General features: G+C 36.2%; 1 protein-coding gene across 1 annotated transcript in view; it reads right to left on the minus strand.

Moving 5' to 3' along the window:
* Positions 1 to 6,175: 6,175 nt before the first annotated feature.
* Positions 6,176 to 12,388, minus strand: part of LOC129417038 (uncharacterized) — a 45,286-nt gene continuing 39,073 nt past the window's right edge. The window contains exons 23-25 of the mRNA XM_073869364.1: positions 8,172 to 8,470; positions 7,737 to 7,981; positions 6,176 to 6,313 (exon numbers count right to left, since the gene is read on the minus strand). Coding sequence (XP_073725465.1) covers positions 6,270 to 6,313; positions 7,737 to 7,981; positions 8,172 to 8,470 — 588 coding nt within the window. The 3' untranslated portion in view covers positions 6,176 to 6,269. The remainder of the gene's footprint in view (positions 6,314 to 7,736; positions 7,982 to 8,171; positions 8,471 to 12,388) is intronic.

Raw genomic sequence — 12,388 nt, forward strand, 5'->3', positions numbered from 1 at the left:
AATCATCCAACAGTAGTGGGTGGGGTTATTCGGGTAGCTCGTCACAATATTATCTGTACTGCATGATTACTCCATTATCACATCTTGTGTCAACATATAAATCCATAAATGAATACGACAGAAGCAGAGAATATCCAGCTGTGGCTTTTCCACGACTACTCGACAGATAGCCTATTACAAGTTTTCCACATCCTTCAATGGCAATGAAGAAAATTGTGACCCTGTCTATGAAATTAAGTCTCTAATTCTCTAATAATGTAATTATGAAGCATCAAAGTTTGAATTCAGCGACTGATTTTACATTGATTTTAATATTTGACATGATCTTACTTGGTCAATAGTAAAGTCAAATAGTAAAGTATAAAGCCTACAGTAGGATGGTCCTTATTTTTCAACTTTTAAAAGTTCATGCTCTCCCCCTACCAATATGTTTACAGTTTTTTCCAATTGCTAACACACTAAAATGACATGAACAGCACAACAATTTAAACTGACACACAGAGAGCAACACCTCTTCTCAAGTCTCCAAAAGTCTAAACACATTTTCTGCTTTACACACATTTTGCAATTCACAATGGCACTTTTTAAATGCACTGAACACGGTTCTCTGCACAAGACACAACAATCTGACATAAAGTCACATGTTTGCCTTTTCAAAACACTACCATTCAAAATGACACTACACGAGCTAAATGGCCAATATATGTGCCACCTGCCCAAACACCTGAATGGTTAATTGTTAACACTTCAATCAGGATGTAAGCACTCGAAAAGACCACAGGAACGTCATTTGCCACAGAGCCATTATAGATGTTCCTGGCTAACGTTGTGGGAACATCACAATGTGTGCTGCCATCTCCAATATGGATGGTGTCCTCCACCGTCATGCCAACCTTGATACAACACAGCCCATATTCTCACATTTCTAGAAAAACTCCAAAACATTCTCATACCATCAGAGTGTATAAATGATGTAGACCAAAGCAACCGGTATGTTGTAGTGTTGCACAACGTGAGCTTTCATCGTGTAGCTCCAGTCCAAAACTGGTTTGCTGACTACCAAACATTTATCGTGCAATACCTCCCACCATACTTGCCATTTTTGAACCCCATAGAAGAGGTATATGGAAGGTATATGACCACCAGCCCTTTGTGGGCATGCCTCTTTTGCAGGCGATGGAAGAGACATATGATGAGATTGATGTTGGTGCAATTTAGGGATGGATAAGGCGCTCAAGGCGCTTCTTCCCTCGATGTCTGGCAAGGAAATATATTGCCTGTGATGTGGACGAGGCGTTATGACTTGTTTGGTGAAAAAAAAATCAACAGCATGTGTGTGTATCTGCAAATATTTTTGTGCATGTGAACAATCTAATACATATTTTAGTATTATGGCAAAGCATACTAAAGAAAAGTGCACTTTTCATTATGCCCAACTGTGTGTAGTTGGTTAGACAAAAATCTGATAATATGAATGAAGTGTGTTCCAATTTGTGTCAAAGTTTGATTTTAATAATGTTATATGTATTTTCGGTTGGAGTGCTTCATTTTGCAGGATATATGTGGTATTTTGCTATTTGGGTGTGTGGTTTTGTAAATTGTGTTAAGTTTTTTGATAAAACCAGACTAGTTTGCAAAACTGTGTGTTAGCAATTGGAAAAAACTGTCAATAAAAAAAGGGGCAACATTTATTCAATATTAATTAATATTTAGAGGTTGCTCAAGACCTTTGAAGTTTAACACATTCGCTCGCGTATTATGTGATACTTTGTGCTAGCGTGTATAATTGATTAATAATATATACTTTTGGCAGCAATGTATTTATTTAACCATGCTCCATGCAATAACAACTCCTTTTTTTTGCAATAACAACTCCTGCTTTAGTTGTGATATGTCTTTCAAAGCAAGAAAGCTTTAATGTGAATGAAGCACAATAGACAATAATCACTGAGACAATGGCTGAAGCAACACGAAGCAAGTCGATTATATGGTTTCTCGGATCAGAAGAGACTAAAATAACTGGAACAAAGTTACCCTTCAAGGAAGTTTTATGTGTGTTGTGCATTTTTAAATGGTACGGTTTTTGCAAAAAGGCTTTGAGCAACCTTTAGATATTGTAGGAACAATTAAAAATGTTGCACAATGTGTTTTTATTAATATCCTAACACATTTAGGGGGTGAGAGTTGAACATTTAAAAAAAAAATTAGACCCATTACAAGGACCATCCTAATAAAGACTTTAGGTGGGTTTGCAGGGAGGGCCACAATTTAATAGCTTCATGTTCTCAAAATGTAAAAATTATTATACAAGTGACATATCCAGCCTGATCTCACGTAAATCCTTACATATTTGATGAGTTGGCTAATCGTACAAAGTGAATTATACAGAAACATACCCCATTTATTTACTCACAAATTCCGTGATACACTGGATAGTCTATATCAGTGGCGAGGCTACATAAGGGCCAGGGTGGCACAAGCCCATTCAAATTGACGGCTAGCCACCCAGTCAGAAGAGACACAAAATTAAAGCAAAAGAAAATATGTATAAATGATAATAATCTTTTTAATAATAATCGCCCAAATGCACATCATTCAGAAATAAATAACTATTTATATAGAAAGCTTATCATTTGAATGTGTTTCTATAAATGTTAACATTCAAGCTATTTTAAATTAAGCACAAGATGTTTAAGTGAGCTGTTTTCTGTGCACACGCGCACACAAATGGACACACACTCATAAGGGCACACACAGAGATGCAGGGGCGTCATGCACCAATTTTTTTTAAGGGGGCACAGTGTCAACAGCTAACAGAAATTTGTGCATACACAGACATCAAACGAAATATTATAGAGCTTTCAGTCTTTTCCATGGCACTTACATTTCTAACAATCTGAAAACCCCTGCTTTCATGCAAAAACCTCCAAAATAAAAGTGTTGACTAACTTTAATATCAAATACTATTCAATTGGAATAATGACACATTTGCATCATATTTACATCTGAAACGGCATGTTTTATTTATTTAAGTCTTAATGGCTTGTTTAATTGTGTCATTAATGCATTTTGCACAACAACTGCATTATCTTATACAATTAATGTGATTTTAAATCCATAAAGTATATAAACAACGAAAATGACATAAGCTATAGCCACGTGATTGATTTTAATGTTCAATAATGATTTAAAAAAATATGTTTAGATAAAATTATTAGAGGAACGGATTTTTGCATTAAAGTTTACCTCATATGTGAGCATGTGAGATTCCGCGCCCGCGTGAACTCTGGCGAACTTTGGCGTTGTGCCAAGAAGATGAATCTCTACTAATATAACGTTGAGACGGTCACATTTTAAACCATACATTTTCTACACAGAGGAGGTTAACTGCACATTACCGTAGTGGGGTTTGGAAATGTTGTGAGCGTTTCTAACACGTTTTAATTCCTCAGATAGAAAAATGCAGCAGCAAGCCAGCAACAGGAGAGAGCTCGTGAGCGCGCCCAGACGCTGATGACGTCTGCGACTGTACTGAGTGCAGCACCAGCTGCCGCCAGAATAAAAGTAATGTAACATGATCAAAACACTATCAAAACGGCGAAAATATCCGAAAAGTGACAAGGATGCAGCACAGAATGTATAATAGTGTGCATATTAAATAGATTAAACGTCAAATAACAGATTAATGGACGCTTATTTGATTTTAAGATTGGATGCAAAATCCATTGGCTCAAAAAAACCAAGGGGGCACGTGCCCCCTTAGTTTGAATGGGCATGACGCCTCTGCAGAGATGCACGTTTCAAAAAGCACACAAACACAGGATCTCTTTGCACTTGACAGGGCACATACACACAGAATTATCCCAAAATACCACAGTCTTGGGAAGTATTTTCATAAAACCAGTCGTTTATGTCTTAAAGTGAACGCAAACAGTACATGGATCTGTGCTGATCCATTCTTAATGTGGCACTGTACCCTCAAAATCTGCTTATGTTTGTGTCCTTTTATGTTTGTGTTAATCAAACAACAGAAAGCAAAAGGAAAATTACCTCTGTTAATCAGATACATTATTTTTAATTTATTGAATGAACAAGACTGTAATCCACACTTTCACAAATAAAGGTACAAAGCTGTCACTGGGGCAGAACCCTTTAAAAAGATCCTAATATGTAACATTTAGGTACAAATATTTATCTTTGATCTGTCAATATGTACCTTTGAAGTACTAAAGTGCACTTTTTGAGTACTTTTTGAAAGGGTATGTCCCAGTGACAACCTTTGTACTTTTCTGAGAGTGCATTTAACCACTATATTGTAAAATTATGTAACTTAATAAAAGGCTTTGAGATCCACCCTATTTCACAAAGGTCCACTCTCTGGCCTCACCACTGGTCTAGATCCGGGGTTTTCAAGCTTTATGATAGCAGGGACCCCACATGTGACGAACCCTTAGTGCAGGACCCGTTTCCGAAAACTCATGTCCATACATCCATATTTTGTATAAAGGAAAATTTTAACTGTGTTAGAGAAATAGTAATAGTCTTTTTCTTGGGACTCCATAAAACCATCTGGGGGACCCCTGTGGATCTCCGGACCCCTTTGAAAACATCTAATCTACTGGTTCTGAATGGTTGGTGAATAGTTGGTATGAGCATTAAAGAATGTCTGGCCTGTCGGAGCCGATGGTGTAGTGGACAGTGCTCTGACATATGGTGCAGACGCACTTCCGGCGACCCGAGTTCGAATCCTGTCTCGAGGTCCTTTGCGTGATCCCATACCCCACTCTCCACCCTGTACTTTCCTGTCATCTTGTATTACTGTCTATCAAATAAAGGCAAAATGGGCCTAAAAATAATAATAATAATAATGTCTGGCCTAAAATGAAATGAAAGTGTGGCCACCATCATCCTATTACATAAGTCTTATTAAGAACTTATGAAGCATCCTCATAAGTAAGACCTTTGTAGGTGGGTGGCACTTGACAAAGAAGGGCTCGTATATATTAATATGTAACCATTTTATCTTTCCATGCAGCAAATATGACAGATTTCTGTTCATTGCACTTTTTCTTTATTTTTAAGTGCATTCTGCATAAATATTTAGAACAGCATTTTTCAAGAATTTAAATAAACTGTTTTTAACTAAAAAAGTTTTCTAAAATATAACTTCCACACAGTCATATAACTGTTGAGAGTTAAAGAAAATTACACATACTGACTGTGGAAAATGTGGTGTAATGATTTAGAGCTGATTCTGTGATCATGTAGTAAAGACATTAAATACATAAAATATTGCACTAAAGCCAATTAAATACTGGGTTTACAGATTTTTTATGTAATGTCTATGAATTTTTAACATAAATTATTTGTTAAAATGTTATTAATCAAACCCGAAAAAGATTATTAGATCTTTGCAGGAAAATCCTTTTTGTTTCACATTTAAAGAGCTTTATTGTAAAAAGTGACCTATAATTTCAGGTACACTGTTCCTTTAAGAGCCTGTGAGAAACGTGTTATAAACCTTCTTTGACATGACTCTTATTTTCTTAATTTCCCCCCAATATACATGATTTTACCTCATCATACATGAGTCACACTGCGGTTCATTTAATCAAGTTTCTCTAACAGATTTTGACATAATATGATGCTTGCTTGGTTTCTGAACTTACATATACAACCAGTATTATCTTTAAAGGGGACAGAGAATGAAAAACCATTTTTACCTTGTCTTTGTTGAATAATGGTAGTCTACCCACATTCACAAACATACAAAAAGTGCTAAACATGCTAAACATCTTAGTCTCAAAGAAATTCCTCTTTTAGAAATGTCAGCCAGAAAACAGCCCAATCTGAAAAACTGATACTTATGACATCACAGGCATCTAACTGCCCCTCCACTTTAAAATAATTGGCTACATTTTTTGAGTGGCATCAAAGTCAGCCAATCAGTAATGAGATTGCAAGTTAAGCCAGTAGGGAGCCAAATAGGTGCAAAACCACTTGTTTGAAATCCCCCACCCTAATAGAGCTCTCTGAGAGAGGTTTTTAGGAAGCTTCTAAGGCATTACAGACCCAAACAAAAAAATGTTTGTCTACATGTCACATCACAGAACAAGGATAAATACTCAGAGAAATCAGGTTAATATAAACAATAGAAGCTTCAATGACAAGCACAGCTGTTTAGGAATGCTTTATTGATTTGGATTGAGAAGTGGTTAACAGAGATTTTTGATAATTATCACTGTTTTCAGGCAATGAAGATGATCTCTTTATTTCTTTCTCTTCTCAGACTTCTTCACACCAGGCTTTTCTCCTAGACAGAGAGATAAAATAATGAGTCATTCAGAAAGTCCATTACAAATGATACCTGTTACCAGTGACTGCCAGTGACTTCTTTTTTGAGGGCGCGTGTTTGGCACATCATGGGTGCATCACGCGTGATGTCAAAATACGAGCCTGCTGCAGACGCTTCGAAAGGGGTTTATGATAAAAGAGATGCTCGCGTTTGCCAAATATTAGCCAAAAATCCAACCTGATCTCACGAATTTCCGTGGCATAGTCACGGAATTTTGTGCTCATTTTTCCGTGGCATTCTCACGGATCTCCGCATTTTTCCGTGGCCCTGCTACGGACTGTCTTTTTCGTGGCATTCTCACGGATTGGTTACTCAACTGTTTTGTCCTATTTTCTTACCATTTTCGCTTCGGTTTAGGGTTAGATTTACATGAAATGACATCCCTACCCAAACCCAACTCTAACCCCAATGCCAGGCAACAATTGTTTAAAGTTTAGAAAATATAAAAGAATAAATCAGAAAAAATAGTATAAACCAATAGTTAAAGTGACATATTAACGCAAACACCAAATCTAACCCTAAACCGAAGCGAAAATGGTTTGAAAATAGGAAAAAGCAGTTGAGTAACCAATCCGTGAGAATGCCACGAAAAAGACAGTCCGTAGCAGGGCCACGGAAAAATGCGGAGATCCGTGAGAATGCCACGGAAAAATGAGCACAAAATTCCGTGACTATCCCACGGAACTTTGTGAGATCATGTTGCAAAAATCTCATGTGTAATCAGGGTTTAGTGTTAATTTTTTGTCTTGCGAGTATTTCGTACATGTGTCTCTTTTATCATAAAACCTTTCGACCCGTGTGCTGCATGCACGTTCTTTGACATGATGATGCACATGACTCTCTTGCTAAAATGTATTTAAGACAGATAAAACATCAAGCAACTTTGTTTAGATGACTGATGAGGTAGGTTTATTACCACAACTGACCCCTTATATGACTAGAAAAACATTTTAAAACATTTTTGGAAAAGGGCTAATAAACTTGAGTAGCACAAACAAAGTCCTGTAAGCCGCGTTTGTTGTTGGTTATGAAGTACTCACACATGCCTGTATACCGAACACACAATACTCATACACATGATGTCACTGTTGTCACAGATTTGTGTTTATGTCTTTTACACAGAAAGTTAATGCCATCATTTTGAACTTTGTACTTTGAAACCCATTTACAAAAGCTTATGTTTACAGAAACTGAAAACGTTGTTGTTCTATAACCGAAAAACCAAAACGGATGAATTTTGGTTGAAAACATTGTCATGTAAACTGCCTCTAAAACCATATTTCATGTGCCTACTTTTCATTCTATATAGATTGTAATACAAAAAAAACAAACACTTTTTGTCCCTGAAGATCCAAAAGAATAATCTGAGTTACCCTCTGACCTTTGAGTGTGATTGGCCCCAGTATCACAGTATTTTTGTGGTGGTTATATTCAAGGGACCTCTTGCGACGTAAACGGCACCCCTGACGACACCGAGAGTTGTAATCATTATCTGGACAAATGATCACCTTACACTGCAGGTACACATTGGCATGAGTCTGAAGGAACTTAAAAGCCTGGAAACGGAACTGTGCGTAATACTGCTGACCGTTGATGTAGGAATAATATGAGCTGTCTCTGGGACATCTGAAACAAAACAGCGAAACTCAAATTTAATTTACAACTAACCCAGAATTATTTGAGCCATTAATAGATATTGTTTAACACTGTCGTGTACTATATGGTTAAGGAAGTAACAAAAAAAACTAAATGTCTATGTACTAGTCTATATACATCCTAAACTAAAAACATCAAATTTTCTGTGGTGTGATTTTACCCATTACGCAGCAGGTCATAGGAGCGAGTTTTGAAGTCATTTGGATCTGGAGATGCGACACAGGTCTCCAGGAAGAGATCAAGGCTCGTATCAGGTCTGTTTAGCCAAACCTGAACATACATGTATTGGTTAAGGTTCACCTCGTATGGCAAGTAAAAAATTTGTTGGTTGAAACTGCTAGAGGTGTAAAAGGCAATGCTGGCATTAAAGCGACCCGCTCCTGTGAGGTTAGCATTGATGTCCTCTTTGGCCTTGTAGAGTATCTGCACCACAGTGTCTGGCTCCATTCTGCAGTCCACCTGTAACAGAAACTGTGGCTGAAGGGTGATCACGCCTGTTTGAGACTGAGACCCAGCTAACAAATTTAGGTTCTAAAAACGTTTTCCAAACGTTCTATTTTGGTTGTGGGAACGTTGTTTTGGAACGTTATTTAAACGTTAAAATGTCCAGTTTTCTTGTCGTGATTATAACGTTATTTAAAGGTTCTAAAAACGTTCTATATAACGTTTTCCTAACTATATTTTCACCCATTATACAACGTTCTTAGAACATTTATTTATAACGTTCTTAAAACGTTAAAATGTCCAGTTTTCTTGTCGTGATTATAACGTTATTTAAAGGTTCTAAAAACGTTCCATATAACGTTTTCCTAACTTTATTTTCACCCATTATAGAACGTTCTTAAAACATTTATTTATAACGTTCTTAAAACGTTAAAACGTCCAGTTTTCTTGTCGTGATTATACCGTTATTTAAAGGTTCTAAAAACGTTCCATATAACGTTTTCCTAACTTTATTTTCACCCATTATAGAACGTTCTTAAAACATTTATTTATAACGTTCTTAAAACGTTAAAATGTCCAGTTTTCTTTTCGTGATTAGAACGTTATTTAAAGGTTCTAAACACGTTCCATATAACGTTTTCCTAACTTTATTTTCACCCATTATAGAACGTTCTTTAAACATTTCTTTGTAATGTTCTTAAAACATTAAAATGTCCAGTTTTCTTGTCGTGAATAGAACGTTATTTAAAGGTTCTAAAAACGTTTCATATAACGTTTTCCTAACTTTATTCTCACCCATAATACAACGTTCTTAGAACATTTATTTTTAACATTCTTAAAACGTTAAATTGACCAGTTTTCTTTTCGTGATTAGAACGTTATTTAAAGGTTCTAAAAACGTTTCATATAACGTTTTCCTAACTTTTTTCTCATCCATAATACATCGTTCTTAGAACATTTATTTTTAACATTCTTAAAACGTCAAAATGTCCAGTTTTCTTGTCATGATTAGAACGTTATTTAAAGGTTACAAAAACATTTTTCACAACATTCACATACTGTATAACATTCTTTTAATGGTTATTTCTAAATTATATCAACAATATAGTTATCATTTTAAACATTTGTGTTCAAAGGTTATAAAAAGTTTCTTACAATATTTTCAAAACTTTATTTTCACAAATATAATATTCTTTAAACATTAATTTTTATAATCCAAAACAATACAATATCCAGCTTTCTTACTTTCCATTATTTAAAGGTTACAAAACATTTTTGAGCATTTCACCAACTTTATGTCTTAGTACAATATCCTTGCAAAAATGTTTAACAAACATCAATTTAATTCAATTCAATTATATTTATACAGTGCTTTTCACAATTGTTCATCATACCAAATCATCTGTACATGTAATAGAATAAAAGACGACACAGAAAAGCAAAGAACCTCAAAGTTTTAAATACAGTTAAGGATGGAGTATTTGAGGTTACATGGAGTTATTTCTTATATAAATAATATAATAAGAATTACTCCATTCCAAGCTAAATTATGAACATACAGTAATAGAACAGTGATAGAACAGTGTATGTAATATACTCCAACTCCAAACTTTATACCAGTATTAACATAATTTTCTAAAGACGTTATAAGGTTAATATCAGCAGTTTCCTAGTAAGCAAGCCACACAGAAACATTGGTCAAGGGGGAAACTTCTTCAGGGAGACAGAAATAAAAACCCAGTGAGAAAACCAGGCTTAGCCAGGAGGTGCAGTTCCCATCTTACATGTTACAGCTGTAGTGTGGTGCAGTTTGTAACCGAGGAAAGAGACCCTGTTATTAATTTCAGCTACAACATATGTTACGGTAATGTAGTATAGAATTTAGTATATACTATGCTATATAATACTAACACATATAAATATATACATATAAACATATATATATATTCAGGCGTCACAGTTCGGTACAATGGAGGTAAAAGCAAAATAAAAAAGTGAGGTATGCAGAAGAGCATCTCTAAACCCACAACACGCCGAACCTTGAGGTGGATGGGCTACAGCAGCAGAAGACCACACCGGGTGTCACTCCTGACCAGTGTTGGGGGTAACGCATTACAAGTAACTTGAGTTACGTAATAATATTACTTTTCTGAAGTAACGAGTAAAGTAACGCATTACTTTTTAAATGTACACATTGATATTTGAGTTACTTTTTCAAAAAAGTAACTCAAGTTACTTTTTTAGTTTAATTAATTTGATTAAAAAATATGTACTGAATTAAACTAAACGTATGCACTCTCTGTGCCTGTGTGGAAACATTTTGAGTCAGAAACTGAGATGGCAGGCCAGAGCTAAACATTTTTGTGATGAAATATGCAATTTCTGAATGCAAAACTTTTCAGTCATAAAAACACCTGCAAGGGCTGAAAGAGATCAAGCTTCAGCCAAGAAAAAGTAACGCAAAAGTAACTAAAAGTAACGTAAGCATTACTTTCCATGAAAAGTAACTAAGTAATGCAATTAGTTACTTTTTTTGGGAGTAACTTAATATTGTAATGCATTACTTTTAAAAGTAACTTTCCCCAACACTGCTCATGACAGTAAAGAATAGGAAAACCAGGCTACAATTCGCACAAGCTCACCAAAATTGGACAAAAGAAGATTGGAAAAACGTTTCCTGCTCTGATGAGTCTCGATTTCTGCTGCGACATTCTGATGGTAGGGTCAGAATTTGGCGTCAACAACATGAGAATGTGGATCCATCCTGCCTTGTATCAATGTTCAAGCTGCTGGTGCTGGTGTAATGGTGTGGGGGATATTCTCTTGGCACGCTTTGGGCCCATTAGTACCAATTGAGCATCGTGTCAATGCCACAGCCTACCTGAGCATTGATTCTGACCATGTACATCCCTTTATGACCACAGTGTACCCATCTTCGGATGTCTACTTCCGGCAGAATAAATAATCTCAGACTGGTTTCTTGAACATGACAGTGAGTTCACTGTACTTAAATGGCCTCCACAGTCACCAGATCTCAACCCAATAGAGCACCTTTGGGATGTGGTGGAACTGGAGATTCGCTTCATGGATGTGTAGGCAACGTGTCTACAGCAACTGCATGATGGTATCATGTGAATATGGACCAAAACCTCTGAGGAATTTTTCCAGTACCTCGTTGAATCTATGCCACGAAGGATTAAGGCAGTTCTGAAGGCAAAAGGGGGTCCAACCCGGTACTAGTAAGCTGTACCTAATAAGGTGGCCGGTGAGTATATGTGAGCAGTCATCAATTTAGCAGCATGAGGATGGGCATCAGGCGATGAATGGTGGGATGAGCATCCCTCCAAATTGGAATTGGACCTGTCCGTCTCAGATTTGCTCGGTGAACGAGGATGAGACAGGGAAACAGAAACAAGGTGCAATTAGTAAAGAGGCCCATCACATGTAGTGTTAAAGGCATTCATACAGTATAATAAATGCGGCATAAGTATGTATAGGAGATGAAGTAGGTAAATGCTTGGTTAAAGAGATAAGTCTTAGGCGGGGCAATAGTTTACTCTTTTATTTGTTCATTTTTTACTCATTTATTAAAAGTCACTTGATTTGTGGACAAAAAAGAAGCTGATTTAGAAGGCAACACTGTCATGACCACAACCTTCTTAAAACTGATGCTAATAATCGGAGCGCGCCATTAAAGGGACACTTCACCCATTTGCATTAAGCTTTGTATAGTCAGAATATGACTTACCCTTGTTCCTCGATGTGGAACATACTTTAAGGTGTCTGCAATGAAGGCGCAAACAGGTTCGACTTTTTGTGAAATGCAGAATATTCATGGCGAGAATACAGTATAATTAAATCAAAGGAAGATTAAAATAGATGTTTCAAATTTATTTCCTCTAAAAATCTTAAAACCATGTTGGGCTCACTTGA

The sequence above is a fragment of the Misgurnus anguillicaudatus genome, chromosome 7 (genome assembly GCF_027580225.2).
Source record: "Misgurnus anguillicaudatus chromosome 7, ASM2758022v2, whole genome shotgun sequence".
NCBI classification, from domain to species: Eukaryota; Metazoa; Chordata; class Actinopteri; order Cypriniformes; family Cobitidae; genus Misgurnus; species Misgurnus anguillicaudatus.